This window comes from Bemisia tabaci, chromosome 1 (assembly GCF_918797505.1).
Source record: "Bemisia tabaci chromosome 1, PGI_BMITA_v3".
NCBI lineage: Eukaryota > Metazoa > Arthropoda > Insecta > Hemiptera > Aleyrodidae > Bemisia > Bemisia tabaci.
Genome location: NC_092793.1, coordinates 83,247,096 through 83,270,599, shown reverse-complemented (window position 1 = coordinate 83,270,599; position 23,504 = coordinate 83,247,096). Strand labels below are relative to the sequence as shown.

The 23,504-nt window shown below is 38.0% G+C and overlaps 2 protein-coding genes across 4 annotated transcripts in view; one reads left to right on the top strand and one right to left on the bottom strand.

Moving 5' to 3' along the window:
- Positions 1-12,776, top strand: part of LOC109044000 (uncharacterized) — a 46,037-nt gene extending 33,261 nt beyond the window's left edge. For 2 of the 3 annotated variants that reach the window (XM_072306312.1, XM_072306311.1), the window contains 3 exons: positions 757-1,029; positions 7,816-8,073; positions 9,164-12,776. In XM_072306312.1, coding sequence (XP_072162413.1) covers positions 757-1,029; positions 7,816-8,073; positions 9,164-9,340 — 708 coding nt within the window. In that variant the 3' untranslated portion in view covers positions 9,341-12,776. The remainder of the gene's footprint in view (positions 1-756; positions 1,030-7,815; positions 8,074-9,163) is intronic. The other variant, XR_011900838.1, reaches the window with a different exon arrangement.
- A 2,668-nt stretch (positions 12,777-15,444) lies between these two features.
- LOC109043973 (ATP-dependent DNA/RNA helicase DHX36) overlaps positions 15,445-23,504 on the bottom strand; it is a 122,020-nt gene continuing 113,960 nt past the window's right edge. Inside the window, exons 19-20 of the mRNA XM_072306310.1 lie at positions 20,240-20,342; positions 15,445-18,546 (exon numbers count right to left, since the gene is read on the bottom strand). Of these exons, the coding sequence (XP_072162411.1) occupies positions 20,279-20,342 (64 nt within the window). The 3' untranslated portion in view covers positions 15,445-18,546; positions 20,240-20,278. The remainder of the gene's footprint in view (positions 18,547-20,239; positions 20,343-23,504) is intronic.

Genomic DNA, 23,504 nt, shown 5'->3' with positions numbered 1-23,504 from the left:
GGAGGGGGTCTTGGAATTTTTTTTATCCAAAAAGTAATTAACATGCCTTTAAGTACTGCGGAATGTGAATTTAGACTCCAAAAATGAGCACTGGCCAATTCCTATCATGGTTAAAAAGTATGATCGAATCAGCATAGTATTTATGAATTATTGAAGTAATTTTTCATTAAAATAAAGGCAACTTCTTAACATTTTTTTAAAACGAGCAAAACCGTTTATTAGGTGTCTAATAAATGGCAATTCACAACTTTTCCACACTTAAATGTTTTGAATTGTCACAAAAGCTGTTTTTTGGCCTACCGCAGGAGACTTTTTGGCAGAAATTAACCAAAAATAGTCAGACTAACCTAATAAATTCTGCAAGCAACATGTGGTTAATGCCGTCAACCATCTACAGGGCGCAGAGGAGGGTAAAAAACAGCAGACAGAAAAGGAAATTAATGTTTCGTAATAAATGTCATTTTGTCTTAAAAAAACTTCTCTCTGTCAGTGGCTTTTCTAAAAACGAATTAGAAGTAGAGTATACTCTTGAGGTATGGTCTGCTTTTCGAGAAACTTTACAGTGTCAGAGACAGCAATGTCTACACACCTGAAATTTTTTCTTTTTCAGCAAAGTGCATAGTCTCTTTCTCTAAGTAGAGTACCATTTTAAAATTGAAATTAGTATGATAAACACTCAACCAAGTTGAAAATCTACCTGTTCAATCTATTACAAAACGAATGGTCTTTTTATGATTTTTTTGTTGCATTTTTTAGGGATATGAAGAAATCCGGAGGAAGCATAGTTACAGGTACTTGCGACGCGTTCGAGGTGACAATTTTTGTGCAATAAGGGCATCACTGTTTCAGTGCCTCTCTTCTGGAATTTCATTACCTAGCTGTGATGAAGCTCTCAAAGTCATTCAGTCAAGTTATGAGTCAGACCAAAATCATTGGCTAAGGCAGTGGAGCTTCATCAACCGGTTGCCTTACAATAAAAATAAACTTTTACCTTCGATTGAAACTTGCCTTCATATTCTTGATGATATCGTAAGTTTAAGTATATTTTTTTTTTATAGATTTCTCTTAAGTACTTACGTTACTACATCATTTGTAATAAATGTTTCACATATCCATCAGCCAGTTTTTCACCAAATTTTTTGACTGTCTTGACAAGCAGGTAAAAGAGCCTTATACTAAAGCGACTTTCCCTCCGCCCTATGGGATTTTGTGCAAACATCATCTATTGTTGATTCATACGTGAGCGTTTCTTGACTGTTAACCGCAATATACAGGGTGGCCCAGACCTACCGTACCAGGCCTTTTTATCGGTTAATTTGGGTCATACGAAGTCCAGGATCGTGGGGATGCATGGGGAATCGACCCCAAGGAATCCGAATTTCATGGTCCCAGAGCCCCCCTGGCGTCCCTTGGAGGGTAAAAGGGGGGTTCGTACTTAAAAAGTCAGGGTTAATGTCAAAATTTTGAAATTATTTCATCGGAATCAGAACGTACGGAAAATTTTAGCTTAAATCGACACCAAGAAATCCAAAATCGGCCCACCCGTGTCCAAAATATCGACACGTAAAGACGGGGGACAGAGCCCCCTTTCAAAAAAATTCAAGTTCGTTAAATTGACGTGGAGACTCGGAAAAAAATATATATTCATGGATAATCGACCCCAAGGAATCCGAATTTGAGGGTCCCGTTGTCCACAGAGATTTTTCTGATGGGGCGCAGGGGGACTCTGAACTTTCAAATTTAACCGGTGTGGAGGTTACCCCTGTGCCCCATCAGAAAAGTCTCTGTGGACAACGGGACCCTCAAATTCGGATTCCTTGGGGTCGATTATCCATGAATATATATTTTTTTCCGAGTCTCCACGTCAATTTAACGAACTTGAAATTTTTTGAAAGGGGGCTCTGTCCCCCGTCTTTAGGGGTCGATATTTTGGACACGGGTGGGCCGATTTTGGATTTCTTGGTGTCGATTTAAGCTAAAATTTTCCGTACGTTCTGATTCCGATGAAATAATTTCAAAATTTTGACATTAACCCTGGCTTTTTAAGTACGAACCCCCCCTTTACCTCCCAAGGGGCGCCAGGGGGGCTCTGGGACCATGAAATTCGGATTCCTTGGGGTCGATTCCCCATGCATCCCCGCGATCCTGGACTTCGTATGACCCAAATTAACCGAAAAAAAGGCCTGGTACGGTAGGTCTGGGCCACCCTGTATTTTGAATGAAAAATGATATTGAGGTCTGGTTTTAACAAAAAGTCCTCCAATGTTGATCTGTTGCATGCAAGATGTACCAAATACATGTACTCTTCATGGGTAAAATCACTCGAAAATTACGTTGGGCACGTTAAAAAAGTCCGAAATCCATCCCTTAGCTCGCAATCTGCTTAGTTTGTAACACACTTTTTCAAGCTCCCGCGTCTGCGGGCAGTTTATTTCAGTAACCACCGGCCCGGTTTGCTCAGGCAGATGAGTAAGAAAAATTAACTTGAGTAAACAAACAGTTTCACCAACTTTATCTATTGTATGATTTCAATCGTTTTCAAGGTTTCCTTTTTATCTTTATTTTGCAAGAACAAAAGCTTAGAATCAATTGAAATCTTACACAAGGAGAGTTTTTAAAAGATTGTTTGCTTATTTAGGTTAGGTCTCTCTCTTGGCAAACCTGACTGCCGGCCACCAAGAAAAACTACCCGCATACGCAGTAAAGGAGGAGTATCATTTTGGGCCTTTTCCGGCTCCACCTAGATTTTGCTGAATGATTCATATTTTCAAAGTACTAGTCCTTGGTACACTTTATGCCAAATATTTTACGGAATGGAGCCCATGCAAAGGTGCAGCAACGCCTCAAACCCAAAATCCGGGCATCGAAAAATAGTTATTTTCGTCGACTTTTTCAGCTGTTATCACTCTTCCAGCAGATGACCTCTGTGTATTTTTTTTACGTACTTTCCGTTTCTGGCCTTTTAAAAGGCCTCCGAAAAGTTTTAAGGGGCCCAACGGTCCATTGTTGCCATTTTTGGCCCATTGTAAGGGTTTTTTTTCAATTTTACACAAGCAGAACTCAACTTAAACTAAGAACCGTATATGTTTTTGAAAAGAACGCAAAAAAATGAATAAAAAATGCTAAAATAACAATGAATAAATAAAAAGTGTGAAACTTTTTTCTACGTTGCCAAATTTTCGAGAAAAATCGTTCCAAAGAGCCAAAAATGGCCAAAATTTGATGAACGCTTCGCCTCAGGTTCAAGAAAGTGGGGTACAACTTTTATATTGACGTATGCAACAGCTCTTAACCATACAGGGTTATCCAAAAGTCACCTACCACCCCTGTAACTTTTTTCCTAATAGAGATAGAAGTTTGAAACTTTGGGAATGTTCCTCGGCTTAAGGTAGCAACTTTTTGGTCCCCCCAAAATTTTGGGGAGCGGCCCCCCTCAAGGGGGGCGGGGGCTAAATTTTTTTTTCCAAAGGCAACCCCCCTTTTTGTGATACCTCATTCGAAAGATAATAAAAAAGAAAATTTTTGGCGCGAACCGCAGGTCAAAATGTTGATTTTTGACAAAATAGCGGCCGGTCAAAGTTAAAAATGGCGGAAATTTGGCATCTCCGTTTTTTATCGGCGGATTGGTCTGAAACTCAGAATCCCAAAGTTTTTCGGGACGAGAAAAACGATTCTGGCGTTAGTTTTCTAGAAATGTCAGTCCTTTTCAAAATGGCGGCTTAGAGCGGGAAGTGGATATTTAGGTTGCTTATCGTCGGATTCGTATGAGACTTGGTATCCGGGGGTATTTCGGCACGAGAAGAACGAATCTTTCATTGGATTTTTGAAATTTTTAAAAACTTTAAAATGGCGGCAAAAATGCGAATGGCGATGGTGGATGCGGATTTTCCGTTATTTTTCCGCCACCATTACGACGATATTCAGTGTTTCAAGAATCTAATGAAAGATTAATTTTTTTTTAGCCAAAAACCACCAGAGTATTGACTTTTGTGCAAATCCATCGGTAAACAGCCTTGATATGGATTTTCCGTCATTTTTTCGCCGCCATTTTAAAGTTTTTAAAAATTTCAAAAATCCAATGAAAGATTCGTTCTTCTCGTGCCGAAATACCCCCGGATATCTAGTCTCATACAAATCCGACGATAAGCAACCTAAATATCCACTTCCCGCTGTAAGCCGCCATTTTAACCGCCGCCATTTTGAAAAGGACTGACATTTCTAGAAAACTAACGCCAGAATCGTTTTTCTCGTCCCAAAAAACTTTGGGATTCTGAGTTTCAGACCAATCCACCGATAATAAACGGAGATGCCAAAGAGGTTGTTCCATCCCCCATTAGATTTGGCCCCCTATCAAATATGATCCATCTTTTCAGGAGTGATACAGTAGCATGCAAGACGTTCAAATATGGCGGTCATTTTGACTTAGGCCCCCCCAGAGAGGGGGGGCGGGGGGTCAAAGACAAAACCCTCAACTGCCTAAAACTTTTGAGCGAAAAATCGGATTGAGTTGAACTTTTTTTTAAATGAAAGATCTCAAAAAGATCTATCTGCTGATACCAGAAAAATTGAAAAAAAGTCAAATTTAATGCAAATTTTTAGCAATTTTTCGATTTTGTAGGAGACAAAATTTTCAATTTTGTCGTGTTTCGGCACTGCGCAATGACTCTACTAAAACAAAAACCAGTTTTTTAGATTCTCCACTCAATTTCCTATAAGATGCAAAAAACCGCATCTTGGGGAAACGTTTAGATCGCGAGCTATGGCTTGTCAAAGGTAGCCCCGCGCTGTTCGCATATCCTCCACGCGTCTGCCACCGATCCTGTTGCCCCTCCTCCCCCATCCTAAATGCAAATTAACATTCTACTACCCAGCTTTCGTACGTATCTGCGTTATAGGCATGGACCAAGAGAATAAATAAGGACCCCCAACTCCGGTTAGCGCTGACATCAGCGCTCCCTGGCAGAGGGTGTAGTGAACTAAACCGATGATTGGGTCTTCCTGTTTATATTTCCATGCACCACCTATTTAGGCTTATCACTCAGTAGTGCTCATAGAAGTTTCTAGATCCTCGTATCCTCGTGGTCGCCCTGCAGTTTTGAAGAGTTTAGTGTGAAAAGTTTCCCATTTTCATTTCAATCTTCGTCAGTCTTCGTGTACATAAACTGGTATTAATGTGAAGTGTTATTTCTAACCGTTTTACTCAGCAGCAACTGCTGTTGAGAAAGCCAAAGGAAGTGTGTATGTAGTGTGCAGCAGGAATCAGGATTGTACTTTTAGCGGAAGGCGCCGCTCTGTTAAGTGAAATCTTTTTAGTGAGAAATAGTGTTGTACTGATAAAAATCAACTGAGTGTCACAAAATCAAAGATACTTGACTTCAAGCATTACCTTTAATTTGATTATTAGCAAGTCTCTTTGATTCTGCGTCAGAAGTTGACTGAATCATCTTTGCTCGTGTTCTGATAAGATACTTCACATCAAAGTCTTTCGCATTGACCTCTGCCGAAGGTATGTATCTATACAATTTCATTAGTTTGCGAAAGTAAAATGTATTAAAGTATCTACACAAATAAATAAATCATAGATAAACAAAGAACATTGCATGGAATAACATACTCTAGAGGTACGATCGTGGACCGCTGCGGCGTTAGTTCACCGCACCCTCTGCCAGGTTCGCTGCGAGCGCGCGTTAACGGTTTTTAACACAGGGTAGCATAGGGAGTTGGGAGTCCTTATTTATTCTATTGGTCCATGTTATAGGTACGTAAAAATTTCAGCAAGTTCGTGATTTCCAGTAGAATTGATACTTTATTTCGCTCCCCCCCCCCCCCCCACCCGGCCACTGGCACTGAAGTTTGCCCCTGCCTACAAGTTGTAATAGTTTTTTCTTGTGTCTAACTGGAGGTATTTGTTTTCTAGATTACACGCTAAAATGAACAGAATAGGTAAGTATAAAAAAAGTAATTTATTAAGTGAATTGAAAGCAGTTACACAAGGATACACACAGGTTACACAAGGAGGTTGGGAGGTGGGATAAAAAATTACCTCAATTCGATTTCGTAGTCACAGGGTGCTACATCAGCAAAAACATGTAACAAGAAAATGTTTATAATTCTTTTTCGCACAATATTTGGAGCACAGTGGCCGGGTTGGGAGGGGGGAGAGAGATATAAAGCATCAATTCCACTGGAAATCACGAACTTGCTGGATTTTCACGTACCTATAACGCAGATTTATACGAAAGCTGGGTAGTAGAATGTTAATTTGCATTTAGGATGGGGGAGGAGGGGCAACAGGATCGGTGGCAGACGCGTGGAGGATATGCGAACAGCGCGGGGCTACCTTTGACAAGCCATAGCTCGCGATCTAAACGTTTCCCCAAGATGCGGTTTTTTGCATCTTATAGGAAATTGAGTGGAGAATCTAAAAAACTGGTTTTTGTTTTAGTAGAGTCATTGCGCAGTGCCGAAACACGACAAAATTGAAAATTTTGTCTCCTACAAAATCGAAAAATTGCTAAAAATTTGCATTAAATTTGACTTTTTTTCAATTTTTCTGGTATCAGCAGATAGATCCTTTTGAGATCTTTCTTTTAAAAAAAAGTTCAACTCAATCCGATTTTTCGCTCAAAAGTTATAGGCAGTTGAAGGTTTTGTCTTTGACCCCCCTCCCCCCCTCTCTGGGGGGGTCTAAGTCAAAATGTCCGTCATATTTTAGCGTCTCGCATGCTACTGTATCACTCCTGAAAAGATGGATCATATTTGATAGGGGGCCAAATCTAATGGGGGATGGAACAACCTCTTTCCACCATTTTTAACTTTGACCGACCGCCATTTTGTCAAAAATCAACATTTTGACCTGCGGTTTGCGCCAAAAATTTTCTTTTTTTATTATCTTTCGAATGAGTCATCACAAAAGGGGTGTTGCCATTGGAAAAAAAAAAAGTTAGCCCCCGCCCCCCTTAAGGGGGGCCGCCCCCCAGAATTTTGGGGGGACCAAAAAGTTGCTACCTTAAGCCGAGGAACATTCCCAAAGTTTCAAACCTCTATCTCAATTAGGAAAAAAGTTACAGGGGTGGTAGGTGACTTTTGGATAACCCTGTATATACAACATATCACAAAAGTATAGTTGTCCTTGGATTCCGACGATGTGAAAATTGACGGGGATGTCGATTTTAGCGGCCTTTTTTTACTTGAAGGTAGCTCTTTTGAACGTTTTTCCACCTTAGTCATCCTTCATGGGTGTTTACTGTATGTATTTCTCTGTGTAATCTTCATTTCTGGCCGTAAAAATGGTTTCCTATGAATTTTAATAGGTCTAATGGTCCATTGTTGCCAATTTTTACCAATGTTTAGGGGTTTTTTCAAGTTTCTATGTGTAAAACTTAATTTTATCTAAAAACCGTGTACTTTTCGGAAAGAACGTAAAAAAAATCCATATGTAGTGTGCATTGTAACTTTTCCCTACGTTGCCAAATTTTCGAGAAAAATCGTCCTGAAGTGCTAAAAATGCCAAAAATTGGATTAATCATCATGTCAAAGGTTCTAGGAGGTGAATTTCCAGTTTTCTTTCATTACAAATAACGTATCAAAATCCAGCATTTAATTGAAGACACCTCGTATCTCAGGCAAAGTCTTGTAGGACATGGAACAACCTCTTTTCAAAGGAACTGACAGTACATTCAATAGTTGCATATCTCTGCAACCTTTTTGAGGACCCGTTTCATTATGCTCCTTCATAAATTCATGCATCAGCTGAAAAAACTGCTTCTTTTTTTTTAAATGACATTTATTCATTGTCTTTTCATCTTTTTCCAGAGTGGTCAGTTGAAAGTGTGCACCACAGATCGTTCAAATGTTTTGGCAGAACTGATGAACTCAGAGCCTGAACTAGATTTACTCATGATGGAAGCAATTAAATTGCACATGATTGTCTCAGCAATAAAACTGTATTCCAATAAATCAGAGATGCCTACATTTGGAATGCTTATGTTTGCCAGGGACACCTCTGAAACACCCAAGGATTTTATGAACAACCATCTCCTGCCGATTGGAGATACAGCTGGTCTTGAACAAGTAAGCCCTCAAAATTTACAATTATTTAAACGGAAAAGGGTGTGGTGTGTGGAAGCACCCTCATTCTCTATGTCCTAAAGCGGGAGGTGCAAGTAATTGCACAATCCTCCTTCTACCCCCTGTCTCTTGTTACACTTTAGTAATGTGCAAATAGACCCAAAAAGTGCACTTTTAGTGTTAATCCAGGGGAGTTTTTTTTAAGCACATAAAAGGGGCCGATCAAAAAATAACTAAAATTAGCTACCTTTAAGGGAGGCGTGTATTTGGCGCGACCTCAAAATATTTTTCGATTTCATCGAAATTTTACCGAGACCGTCTTTTTACCTATTTGAATGAGAGAGGGTCCCGTTGAAATTTCAAAAAAAGTGAAAAACCCTCACTTTTAAAACATCCTAAGGGGAGGGGGGGCTGTTAGTGGCAGGAGTTCAATAAGGTAAGTCCAGATGATGCGCTTCAAGGTCCTATTCACTTTTGATGGTGTGACACGTCCTTCATTTATGATGGGCAGGCCCAGGGTTCACAAGGGTTGGTGCCCAGCATTGGTAAGGGCATAGCCCAGAATTTGATAAGGCTTAAGCCTAGAAAAGGGATAAGAAGCCTTGAATACAACCCCTTTTGGAGTCGATTGAACGGATCGTGTGCATTGTGTACTGCTCAGGTTCTGCTGGTGTTTTTCTAGTGATTGGTGGCTCCCCCTCAATTTAAAGTTCAATAGCATACCTGCTGGAATAGCTGGCTGATTGCAACGACAATATGACAGTCTCAATAACCATTTCGAATCTTAAAGCAAAACTTCTGGCTTTTTTGTAGAACTCCTAACATTAGTAAAGGATAGGTCTATATGAGGTGCTTCGAATAAAATTGCACTGCTATCTCAACTTATCATCTAATTTTGTTCAAAATACCATCAAAAGCACTGTAATTCATAAAATTATGAACACAAAGAAGAAAAAACTTATCTAAAGCTATACCCTTTCACCATTTTAACTTGTTATACCATTATTTCACTTATGCATTTGGTATTTTTTTTTTCTTTTGGTCATTTTTACCGTATTTTAATCATCAAAAAACTTCTTACCTTCTCTTTCAGGTGGAAATGTTCCTTCTTGGTTACACCCTTAGAATTGTAATAAGAGTATTTAGAACCTCATCATTTGGAACATCAGATTTCATATGTTACTTCCCAGGAAAAGAGGATAACCAAGATTTACCTGAAATTAGCATAATAGCGGAGGATGATAGGCACTACAATATTTTGACCATGTAATTTAATCTTCCTTCTTGATTTGTCGAGGAAGTAAACTTGTCTTTGAATCATCAGGTAATTGTAATCTATGGATTAAATTAAAATTAGAAGAAGGTGACAAAGATTTTCGTGTGAACAACAATTGTCAACTTCCTCCGTAAAATAACATATGCATGGGTACATATGACCCTTTTTAATCCATCAAGAATACTTGTATCAAGTATTTTTTGACTTGAGGCTTAGAGAGCCTCAAGAGAGTTAAAATACTGAGAGTTAAATAGAACTTATAGTACTAGAAAATATCACTGATTCTGCAGTTTACCTATTAAGAAAACCGGTGTTTGTTTGCTTCAAATGTTAAGTCATTCAACTTTTTCATTAATACATTTACCATTGTCACAAGACAGGTTTTTACGGTTGTCTTCTCTTTTCTTCTCAACATGCAAGCAATTTTAATAATTCTAGGACTACTCGCCCACAGACTCGTCGCCCACGGTATTACTCATCAAGTCACCAACAAAGCTTAACCCACAGCATTTAGACCCACATGCACTTTCGTGCACATTGAATTTGGGGGAAAAATTCGTCCTCTTCAAAAAAAAGGTACAAGAGTAACAACAAGTGATTATAGAGCACTTGCGAGGAGTATGAATCGTAGAAAAAAGAAAATGCGAGGATGGAAAAGAAACGGGAAAAGGATTGTTAAAATTTGTGAGAGCTACAGAATTTTGCATTTCTCTATGGAACAAGTAAGCGTAATTGTTATTTCAATTACATTTATTTGATGAGAACTCTCGTAGATGAAAAAACACGTGGATTAAAAAGGTTGTGGGTGAATAGTCCATGGCTCAGGACGGCTTTTATTTTTGAAAGTTGAGAAAAGTTCAGATCTCTTCCGCTCAAAATATGCTACGATGTGGCCAAATCAAGAATCTTTTTGATAAAAAATTAAAAATTTTTTTTAGAGATGTCTCAAGCACCATAAAGGGCGCACATCTAAGAATTAGGATTTTGGCAGAAGTCTTGTCGATTCACAACGAAAATGAACTAATTATGGTTCTTAAGAACAAAAATTTCATCCGTTTGGACGTATTTACAATCGGGAAGCCGCAAACGGCCAGTTGAGGCGTGGAAACCACCCTTTGGCGCGTCTCTTATAGGCTGCGCAGTGAATTTGAGCCGCTTGCTGTAGACACAGGGTTGCGAGTAGTTAATCCCTGCTAGAAATCTACGAATTACGGGCATTTGGGTGAAAATGTTGATCATTTTGCTGTATCTCTGAGCGTTTTGCCTTGAACCACCATTTTTGGGGGAGAAGTAAATCTGCCTACCGGACAATCCATGGAATTGACTCCTTTTAGCACTACCTGCCCAATTTTGCCGGCTGTTCCTGAAGCTCACATCTTTCTTACATACAGATAACTTACAGCGTATGTCTGCTCCTCTTCTCTTCGTTTTTTTATCGAAAGTATTAATCTTCTTGGGGGTAAATATTCAAAACTATTGTTTTTGTTTAAGAGTTGCTCTCAACAAATCAGAACACAGGGTAGCTGGAGATCTCATGTTCGCGTTTCGATGTATTTTCGCCTTCAGTCCTCTTGTACAAGTTCTCTTAGAGAGTCGGGATCATGATTTTATTTTTCAAATTCTACTTCTGAGAGTAAAAAAGGTATAACGAAGGGACGTGGACAAGGGAGTGGAAGAGAATCATACTATTGATAATATGTTTTGCATGGAATGGATTGACACACTCTATAATCTTCTGCATTTAAAGACACGCAATCGAGCTAAAGAGCCACAATTTGATGATTTCCATTGTGAATCGACACTACTTTTGCCAAAATCCTAATTTTTACAAGTGCGCCTTTAGGGCGCCTTAGACACCTCTAAAAAATGTTGAAATTTTTTTTTTCAAAATGATTCTTGATTTGGCCACATTGTAGCATATTTTGAGCGGAAGAGACCTGAACTTTCCTCAAATTTCAAAACTAAGAGCCACCTTACCTGGGGTGAGTGATCCTGGCACCATTTTGATCTCCAAAAATGGCAGATTAATTTCAAATGAGGTTCTCTGAAGACTTCATTATTTAAACTGTAGACTCAAAAGCAGCATGCTTTTCGGCTTCAAGTTTCGTATTTATTGTTGTGTTTTCTTCTTTTTGTCAACATTAGTATCATTAAATATTGCCTCGTAACCATAATACAACACGAGAGCATGATCAGTTGATGTATGTCTTTTAACATTTGCATTTAACCTGATAATGGGTCAGTTGCTCTGATCACAGAATCGTTTTTTGATGCTTGCTTATTGTAGATTAGCTAAAACAATAGAATCTGTCCAAATAGCAACTTTCTACGTTCATTATTAACATAGATATCGCCCTTTGATAAATTCGGATTATGACGTCATCCTCCGCGGTAGTGACACCCTTGGTTTCCTTCACCTTGCTTTCATCCGAGTTTCACGCTGAATAACCAGTGCAAACGTGTGTCACGTTGACTGATGAAAGGAAGGTGGAAGAAACCAAGGGTGTCACTATTGCGGTGGATGACGTCAAAAACCCTACTTTTCAAAGAGCGATAGTTTTGTTAATAAAGAACGCAGAGAGTTGCTGTGTGGACCAATCTTATTATTTTTAGCTAATCTACAAGAATCAAGCATCAAAACGCGATTCTGTGACCAGTGCAACGGACCCATTACTTGTAAATTGCTTGAGTCTTTCCCAGAAAAAATGAAGAAAAGTAATTAGATTAAAAAAACAAATTGAAGGTACAAGAAAATAATTAATAAAAAATTCAAGATCCAAGAATTGGAACGAAGAGATCTTAAAACAAGAGAGAAATAAAAAAAAAGAGACTTTGATTAAAAATGCTAAAACTCCTAACTTTCTCACTTTCACAGGACCTTTTGTACACTTCACCACTCACCATTTTATAACTTGGCATAGGTCTCACTCATAAACTCACCTACTTGATCAACTGAACAGCTAAAAGTCAGCTATCGCAAGTGAATCCAAAAAACTCTGCAGGCGAAATTGTACATGCCCCTCTTTAACTGAGCGAGACACAATATAGGAGCGCTATCGAGCACTGCTCAGGCCTGTTCAGCAAGTAACGATGGCTTAGTCAATAGTAACTTTCTCAACTTTTTTGAAAATTCTGTGGAAGTGTTTGCGCATAACCATCCAGAGTGGCTGCTAAAGGGTGATCTTGAGCAGTTACAAAAGGAGGATTCTGTATTTCCATTTTACTTTTATATCCTTTACACTCATCTTGAGCACTCAAATCTGTAGTGTATAATTCATAAATAATTATATATTTCATTTTATTAGGTGAATCCTCCAGTGGTCCAGAACCATTTTTAGTTGAAAACATAATTTGTATTATTAAGATATGTTTTGGGGCCCTGTTCAGTTTTGTGTCGTTGTATTATGCTAAATAAATTTATCTGTTACCATATGTTCGTTTAATTTCACGGCGTCTGGGCAAACCAGTACATTCCTATTATCTTTTTTGAAAGGCACTATATTGTGTTTGAATTAGGTGAGTTGGACCTCTCAATTGGACGTATTTCTACCAAAGGGAACTAAGCACCAAATTTTCAATTTTCACTTTTTAACAGATTTGGATTCTTTGTCACCTAAGCCTCTGAGGTACGAGTATATCCCAAAAAAACTCATTACATTCTGTAGGAACAGTGCATGAAAAATCGTAAAACGGAAAACAGAGGATGACAAATTAAATCAAAGGGAACTATGTGCGGTTCCCTTTGATTCAATGAGCTAGCCGAGACACTGCTGTCAAATGGGACTGTGTGCAGGAAAAAATATTCTATGCCAGCATTCCCGGCACCTGTTCAATCAGCCATAGTGAATCATTGTACCAGGAGGAATTTGTAGATGATAACTCGAATTTTTAGTCTTTCCAAAAGGAGGGGTATCGATAAGGGCTTTTTTTTGGCCCCCCCTAGAGGGCCTTTTTTGGACACCCCTAGAATCTGGTAATTTTTGCGGATTTTCCACGTTGACTCAATGTAGTTTACGAATAATCATGATTTGGTCCAAAGGCCACTGGGTACGTGTTAAACGGGTGCCTGAACTAACGTTTGCAGGCGCATTTTAGCGAAAATGCGTGTTTTTCTATCACTCTGAGGCCTTTTTGACACCGAGCGCATCGTCTGACTAAGACTAGTTTTTGATATGTTATCAAGGAGGCTTTCGGACAAATTTTAACCCTAGTTTGGTTTTAGTTAGATGATGCGCTCATAGTTAAAAAAAACTTCACATAGGTACCAACTAACATAGTTCAAAAATCAACTTCTAAGGGACATCCGCAAAAATCTTAGGGAAACACGTCTCTCCAACTGTATACACCCTACGTATATTATCGAGAGCAGTTATCAAGCCTTGTTACACTTTTACGAGGAGATATTCTTTAACTTCAGCTCCCCCCCCCCCCAAAAACCCTAACGACGTAATTCCCTAAGTTTTTTGCGGTTGTCCCTTATAAGTCGACTTTTGAAAAAGTTTTTTTAAACTAAGAGCGCATCATCTAACTAAAACCAAACCAGGGTTAAAATGTGTCCTAAAGCCTCCTTGATAACATATCAAAAGCTCTTTTTAGTTAGACGATGCTCTCAGTGTCAAAAAAGCCTCGGAGTGATAGAAAAACAGGCATTTTCGCTAAAATACACCTGCAGAAGTATGTTCAGGCAACCATTTAACACGTATCCAGTGGCCTATGGACCAAATCATGATTATTACCGTAAACTACATTGAGTCAACTTGGAAAACTCCCATAAATTTCCAGATTCTAGGTGGGGCCAAAAAAAGCCCTGTAGCAGGGGCCAAAAAAGACCTCTAGGGGGGCCAAAAAAGGCCCTTATCGATACCCCTCCTTTGAAACGGTAGGCTGAGCGGGGGTCGCGGGGATTTCAAGAATCAGAGCAAAGATAGCCAACAGCTGCCCTTCTGGTAGCTATTATTCTATGATACTGCGTTCTGTCTAACAGAGCTATGTGCAGTCAATCGACGTGCGCGCGGCGGAGCCGCAGAAACAGCGAATGAGAACCGGCGACGATCAAATTGAAACTTGTCTACGACTCCGATGAACAGTCAACACCGCCCGAACGAAGCTGAGCGAATCAGTCGCGCCGAGAGCAGCCGGAAGCATTGGGAGATTGCAGAGTGCACATAGTTCTGTTTGACAGAATGCGCTACCACAGATTTTTAATTCAGAAAAACAGAACTAAGTGCATTTCGACCCAGATCTCGTTTAATATGGATTATTAAGAAATTTGGCATTAGATACGTTAAGAAGCACGTCTCCGCTTCCAACCAAGCCATAGAAATCGAAAATCGGTTCATTGGTACAGATACGCCAATAGTTTTTGCAAACCTTGTTCTACTGGAAAGTTTCGAAATTGCACATAGTTCTGTTTAATAGGAATGCGTCCATTTTATTTACAAATTTGGCAGGGAAAGTTTCGAAATTGCACATAGTTCTGTTTGATAGAAATGCGTCCATTTCATTTACTTTTGCAGAAATTTTAAATAACTATTGCTATTAAGGTTAATGTAATTGCACCTGAGTCACCAGTATTTACCTCTGGAATGACATTACTTAGTTGAAACTTCAAATCATCATAATAATAGAGAAGCTTTTATTGGCTGGATAATATGAACATTAGGAACACTTTAAAATTTAAAAATTTGAAGGTGCCCCAAGGCTGAAAGATGAAAAAATTTGATGGTCATACTTGGAATGCTGGAGAATTATAATATTTATTATCCCAAGGAAATCCTGGGGAAATAGGAGAAAACTTCGGTTTCCTATCAGAGAATGAGCATTGTCAAGAATTCTAGACTCCCTGCTTCAAACATGCAGGTGGTTTCTTGGAAGTTGTCAACAGAAATTGGGTAGGGTCTCTTACCTTGTGTAAGGAATCTATTTTGTAAACAAAACGTATTCAGACAAACGACTCAAAACATTTACTACCATTGTGATGAGAAAACCTTCCCCTGTCTTCTCTTCCCCCATGAATTGATCCTATTGATCCCTCTATTGATTTTAATTTACATTGAAAGATGTGATGACTGGCGAGCAAATGATGACTGGGTACAATATGACAAATTCAACCAAAGTTTACATTATTTTCTCTCGAAAAATAGTAAAATACCGTAAAGAGATAAAAAGGAGGAGTGCTTCAGGATAAGTGTAACTGTAATTTAAATTCCTTGACCTTGATGTTATGAGTGAGAAAAACTATGTTTCCCAAAAAATAATCCTCACAGTGGTTTGAGGTAATCTTAAAACGAATTTTTAAAAAATGGGCTTTAAATTGAGAGTAACATGAATCAATAACAAAGAAGTAAGTATTTAATGGAAAGGAGAATCCCACACAAAACGTTTAAAGTCCTTAGGAGACACAAACCAGCATGATGATGTAAAACAATTTTTTTTTTTTTTTTTTTTTTTTAAGTGGCTTTGTAATACAACTGAGTACCAGGAGGGTCATAAGGGCTGCTGGACAAGGTATGAATGAAAACACAATGTTAGAGTCCACGCCAAATAAGGTCTCGCACTATTAGACTACGATCGTCTGACGCCATTGTAGCGTGGAAAAAGAATTCAAGAATCTAAGTGGTGGATCTGCTGTCATAGTCTAAAGGTGCTCAAACTTATTTGGCTTGAACTCTACTTGTCTTAAGGCATTAATATGAGTTTTCAACACAGGTCAAGTAGATCAATGAGAAACACGAATGAAATCATTTGTATTATGTAATTTGACTAATGTTATTCATAAACAATGAATTTTAGTTTGGAACGAATTGATGTGTGAATTGTTCTCTACTTAAAATTTTCACGAAGAAAAACAAGGAACGTAGGACTTCCATTCATAGTAGAGACTCATATTCAATGGAAAAAGGGGCCTCAGTGATAAAACCTTCATTTTTAAAATATTGGTACTATTGCTTGGATGCTTGTTCTAAGAACACTAAGGCATGAAAAAACATCTGAAAATACCAAATCATGCTAAAGTAATGAAGTTTAGAAGTTCCTAAAAGCTGATTTGGGAGCTGAAAATTGTGAAATCAGAGATAACTTCTCTGTTAGTATAAAAATGAACTGAACCTCCTGCTATTCATTTTGAGGATTTTTTCCAGGAAAGGAACAAATTCTGCCTCTCCGACTGAACTTCACAAAAATTGCTCCCCTTAATGTTATGTCTCCGTTCAATAGACACAAGTCATGAGAAGTCTGGTTTTATTACCGGAAAAAAAAGAAATGCATTGTGTCTGTGAATTGGTCTATTGGTCCATTTGGCCAGAGAAAAATTGCGAAATTAGAAGATAAAAATAAGACTTTTTTGTGCAAAAAGTACTGTATGAAATACCAAAAGCAATCCTGATAGAATGAAAAACATTTTCCCGTACAAATTCTCTGTTTTTTCTTTGAATTCCACAATTTTATTCCGTTCAAGAATTTGCCCACATTTTTGACTTGACTAAAACCTAAGTACAGATCAAATGCCGGTTTGACCACAATCAGAGATCCTTATCTTCAGTGAAAAACAATATACAAGTTATGTCCACTGGGTTTCCTTCAGCCACTTCCTTTCTCCAAAACTTTTGATTGGTCGAAAGGGTTGAGATACAAAAATCCTTTCTTTAACAAGTGAGATCTGATGAAGAATTTCATATTTGTAGCCTAAATGTATTAATACTTTCTAAAAGGATTTATCAAAAATAGACATACCAAAGATCGATTGTGAAAAGTCAAAAAACTTGAACCTTGATTGCAAGATTTCAAAATTATGGCTGATTTTAATTATAACAAAGTATACAACAGAATAACATTATTTTTTTTTACATTTTCACAGAATATTCTCTGTAGAAGAGAGAATAATCAATAGCACTTCCAAAAAATATGTTTACTAATCATTAATTATTATAAACGACCTCCTAAATTTTCATTTTTTGTCAAAAATTGTTCTACCATTCTACTGGGCCAATTTCCATGATTGTTCCCTCTATTGATAGGCGATGGTCCCTAACTAAGCCCACCTTTTTTAGATTTTGAACATATGGTCTAGGTTTATTTATATCACGTGATAAGGTTATGGATTCTCCCATTTGAATAATGCAAATGTTCCGTCTCTGTCACAGTTTGTTCTAAAGATCTACCCTGCCGATTTTCATTATTTACGAGGTGTGATCAAAAAATTCCCGGAATTTTTCCGCCATTTCTTTAAAAATGGTAGTTTTGAGTTGATCTTGGGCGTTTCGGAAAGTAAAGACCTCACCAATACGACGGTGTTTTGGTTTTTGAGCTAGCTTTAATAGTTTATTTACAGCACTCGTCAAAAGGGGTACATGTTTGCATTGATCTGCAATGAAATATTTGTGATGAAATAAGAAAGTTTCACTCAACTGCATAGCTTGATTTTTGGCGGACAAGAGAGGATGAGTTCAATCGCAACACTGATAAGATATCGAGATATCGTTCTTGATAGTGTGTCTCACTTGTTATTCGACTGATAATGCTGTCTTTTGGCCAAGTAAAATGCATTTTCGGAGACCTGATCGGTGTGCATCTTCCAGTGGCTCTATTTGGTGTCTCTGTTTGCGTCTAAATTTTAGTTTTGGCAAAGATGCTTTTGAAAATCGAGCAAAGGGTAAACGTGATGTACTTCCACATCTTCCTATCTTCCTTATTCTCCGGATCTGGCTCAGTGTGATTTCTTCTTGTTTCTAAAAACAAAACTCAGCATGAAAGGCCGGCGTTTTGCCCATTAAATTTTCCTCTCAGACATAAATTAACGACAAAGATTTTAAAACGCCACAATCGAGAGGTGCCCTTCTCGCATCCAGCACCTTAATTAATGGCAGTAAAATCTTGGAGCTATTACTCTTAGAGCATTTAATGAGGTAGTACTTGCCAAACTTTTTGATAAAAATAAAATAGAAAGCATGAAATAATTTATCCCAGATAAAAATAACTAAAAAGATTGGATAGAGTGCTCCATGTAAGCAAATTTCTTCGTTGAATGGTCGAGTGATCCTATTGACTGATTTCCAATAAAAATTGAAGTCTTGAGAAGTGATTGAGCGTAACCTCCAGGTGAAATTCTTCCCAGATGACATATGATCGATCAATTTATGACAGCTTGTGCAGCGGTAAAATTTGTCGATATTGTTTAAAATCTCCTGAGAGATTTTCTGGGCCTGCAAACAAAAAAGAAAACATCATTTAAATACCAGTATATCAATGACTTTTTTTTGAATTTTTCCTTTTTAAAAAAAGTGTCATAGCTACTACTTGAACTAAATGCCTTGTATCTATCTATATGAGTTAAGATTACACAGATATTAAAAGACAAAATTACATTACATAATACAGATAATCTAGAGGACTAGCACTTTTGGAATTCTCTATCTTATGTTATAAGAAAATTTTATCAATGGCTGATGTGGAAAAATGCGTATCTCAGATTGTGATGTTGTACGTCTCCACTCCCGTTTTATTATTTTAAAAGAAAACTGTCGTACAGTTTCTGTTGAAATTTTCTGTGAATTTTCTTTGCTTATTCTAAATTGAAGAGCACACAAAATTTATCAGTAAAGTAGAGACACCCACCATGTACTGAAAACACTGGATAGTTGGAAATGTAAAATTATTCGCCTCAGCACTAGTGATCCAGGCGTTGGTCTTAGCTGCGTCGATGTTACTGGAGCCAGACAATTTTCATAGCAAGTGAATCAATAGGGTATCGTCATCAACAATATCGTCAAAATCATTTGTAGCACTTTCCTGAGCAGTGTTGACAATTTTATTCTGAGACTCAGTAAAGTCTTTATACATCTAACATTGGTCTCATATGTATTTAAAATCGACAATGAGATCAAGGAACTTTTTCCATGAGCCGAAAAATCTCAGTATTAGAACTTTCTTCTACATCCTGCTGGATGCTTGTCCGATAGATAACTAAAGCGCCGGATAACCAGGATTCTACTATGTAACTACTCTTTTTGTCAGACCAAAGTTGACTCGTCAATGTCTATCTCTCTAGATGAGCTCTGAAAAATTCCATCTGACTTGAGAGAAAAGAGTTTTCCCTTAAATGTCTTCGTTCAATTTACACTACAAAAAAAAGTGATCAAAGGTTTGTCATCCTGCATACTTAAAATACCAAAAACTTTCATTAGAGACAAAGATATGAACTCTTATGAGTAGGTATCAGTGAGAAACTGAGGGGAGGAGGGGGAGAATGTCCAGCTCAGGCGGATGCATTGGAATACTAAGCTAAGGTCACGCATTGACATAGTTTTCTTGTTGATCCATGTCTTGCTCCTCACAATGACAGCCTGTCTATTTGTCTCTCCGACAACTGTGTTCAACTTGCGAAGTCATTTTTCTGACAACATCTTTCATTTCCTCAGTCAAATCGTTTGGCATTTCTGGAGCAACAAATCTTTAGACTGAAACATTGCTTGAAGCAATGTATATACTGGCAAGAAAAATGTACTTATTGTTAGCATACAATAAACCTTTTTTTTCTATTTTGATGTACAAATCCAACTAAAGTCCTGATAAATATTCTAGAAGTCCTTTGACTCCTTTCCCTCATTAGATAGTTTTCTAAACCTACACAAATTGATAGAATGGAGGCAATATTGCTTTAGCAAACATTTTGAGAATTTTAGCTTTCTGTTTGTCTATAAAAATTCAAATTTGGCTAAAACCTAATCCAGAAACTAACTCCAGAAATAGCTTAGTGAAACTTCCTTTCAGCTCCGATTAGATAAAATGACTGAGAAAACGTTATGAAAATGTTTTTAATTTTACCCACTTTGATTATTCGAAGTGGGGTATATTGAATATGAGATGTACAGCAATGAATAAATATAAATAATTTACCCTGTGAAGCTGACTGTATGAACCAGTAAGGTGGGGTCTTTAACTACTTGCTAACTTCCTTAAGACAAATTGATCTTCAGAAGTTAATAAACAGGTTATAGCTCTGAAACAGAAAACAGTCCTCCAGTCAATGGACCATTTCATATTTTTAAAAAGCTTGCATCTCACAAGAGAGAGATAGCGCCATTCACATGTTCGTATCCTCATCCTGACCGGGCAATTTCAGTTGATTTTCAATTAGTTCGGCTCCAACGAAAACCGCAAATGACGGTTTTCCAGTTTTTAGATTTTTAGTGTATTTCTTGAAGAAAATACACTGCTGCATTCTCCCATGCTATCGGCACCAGACCTGAAACCTTGTGAAAAGCACCGATCACGGGTCGAAGATTACGAAAATATATGGCATTCAAATTCATGTGTATATATACAGGGTTATCCAAAAGTCACCTACCACCCCTGTGAGTTTTTTCCTCATTGGGATAGAAGTTTGAAACTTTAAGGACGTTCCCAGGTCTCAAGTAGCAACTTTTTGGTTTCTCCAAAATTTGGGGAAGCGGCCCCCCTTAGGAGTCCGGACCTCGATTTTTTTTTTCAAATGGCAATCCCCACCCCCCTTTCTAACACCTCATTTGGAAGATAATAAAAAAAAAAGAAATTTTGTGGCGCAAACCACAGGTCCGCGATCGCAATGTTGATTTTTTACTAGATGGCGGCCAGTGAAAGTTCAAAATGGCGGGAATTTGGCATGTCCGTTTCTAGCAACGGATTGGGATGAAACTCGGTATACAGGGGTTTTTTGGGACGAGACAAACGATTCTTCCAAAAGTTTACCAGGAAATTAAATCCTTCTCAAAATTCACAGTTCGTTTTACAAAAATTTAATTTTTCTGGGGATCACTCGCGATTATTTTTGATGAAAGTGTCCAATGAAGAATTGAAAGATTGGAAACCGCGAAATCGTAAGGAGGGCCGATTTTATTTTTTATTTTTAAGGGTACGATGGCGGCAGAAGCCAATGTGCGACCACCAAAACCCACTACCCTCTGGTCAAATTAAGTTAAAATTTTATGTATATTCGTCCTTGACGTGCAAATAGGTTTCCTCAAAAGTTTCAAACCCTTCCTAATAAAGCATTGCACCAACTCATGGGGTGTTGCCAAGTTACGTACCTGATAATGTCTAACAAGGCAATGTAGATTTTGGGTTACGACGATTATTAAAAATCATGAAAAAACTTATTATTTTACGCTGTGTGAATAATTTTGAATTTGATTTGATGAAAGCATGCAAGGTTGCTATATTAACGTTTTTTGCAATTGCAAAATTTGGTCAGGAAATGTCAATTTTCTGATTTGATTGAAACCAGTCTACGTTTATTTTTCAGCAACATTATCAAATTACAAAGCTTTAATTTCTTTCAAAGGGAATTCAAGATTAATTAATGAAAAAGGTGTGTTTCATCCTGTGCGCCGGTTTGTCAAAAACTGTTTGGCAGCAACAAAAATGCTCTCCACGCAGGAGATGAATCTTGGGCGGTCCATATTTGATAAGGGTGTTCTCTTTTTACTTGCTGGGTAAAATAGGAGAAAAGCTCTTTTTTTCTCTCCGCAAAATTAAAGTGAAAAATCGTGCAAATTTGACTTTTTGATTCCGAGGCAAATTCTGAGAACCTCAAGAAATCGCTCATAGACTTATTACATGGGAATAAACAAGCAAATCTATCTCCGTCACGAACCTCCGAAGTTCATTTCACACACTAGAATATTTTTGCTGCAACTTTCAATTTTTGGGGATCTGCGATAATTAGATAAAACACACTTTTATCATTTGTGAATCTTAAAGTTTTTTCTCTTTAGTTCGACTTGAAGATGTAGATGTGTTCTGCTCCTCAATTTGGATGCAATCAATTTGTGATTCGAAAAGGAGCCCTGATTTTTAAAATTGGGTCCCCCGTTTACCTCCCAAGGGGGACTAGAGTAGCTTCGGGATCATGAAATTTGGATTTCTCGGGGTCGATTACCTGGGAAACCGTCTTAGTCTGGAGAATCTACGTCAATTTTGAGACCAGAGAGAAATTAGGGAGGGGTGTACTGTCCCCCTCTTTAGGGGATCATTTTTGGGCCTTGGATGGGCCGATTTTGGATTTTTAGGGGTCAATTTCACGTGAAATTTTCCGTGCTTTTAAATTCTGATGCGATCTATCCGCAATTCGGTCGGGAACCGTGACTTTAAGCATCGTGACCCCCCCTTTACCCCCAAAGAGGGGGTGGGGGGTTTCGGGACCACGAAATTCGGATTCCTTGGGGTCAATTCCCTACTTAACTCCGCGGTCCCCGACTTCATACGACCTAAAATAACCGAGAAAAAGGCCTGGTACGGGTGGTCTGAAACACCCTGTATATCCGTACTTACTTACTTGCATACAATACACACACCCATTTTCCAAATTCTCTGTAAAGACGTCAATAGCCTGTGACGCTGAATGTCTTAAAATATATTAACTAACCTACATACATACATATATTTTGATCTCTCCTCTAAAGTGTTAATGGCTCAAATGTTAAAAGCACCAAATAAACGTATATACATCCATACATATAACCAACATACATATAACCAACCATACATACATACCCCTAATTTTTAATTTTTAAATTTTGTACCACACTATTTTGATCTCTCCTCTAAGGTGTTGATGGCTCAAATGTTAATAGCACCAAATAAACGGATCTACCAACCAACCATACATACATACATTACACCATTTTGATCTCTGCTCTAAGGTGTTAATGGCTCAAATGTTAAAAGCACCAAATAAACGGATCTACCAACCAACCATACATACATACATACATTACACCATTTTGATCTCTGCTCTAAGGTGTTAATGGCTCAGCTGTTAAAAGCACCAAATAAACGTATCTACCAACCAACCATACATCGAGGACCCCCCAACCTACAAAATATTCGCCAGATCAGCCAGCCAACAGCCTCTGCAAAAAGCATTCAGCAAACTCCCACAACACCAGTCCCGAAACGCCAGTGCCTCAAAATGAAACCGTCACTACAATCCTAACTGACCTATTTTCAAAGAACATGGAAAATATGGTAAGTCTAGGTAGTGGGACACATGCAACTGAAATGGAAGGTGTGATTAATAAACTAACACAATAAACCCCAGTAAAGCTTCAAAATACAAGCCCCTTAACAAAACTCTTGTCTCCTCAATTACAAACATATTCAAAAGAACAACCACATAAAAGAA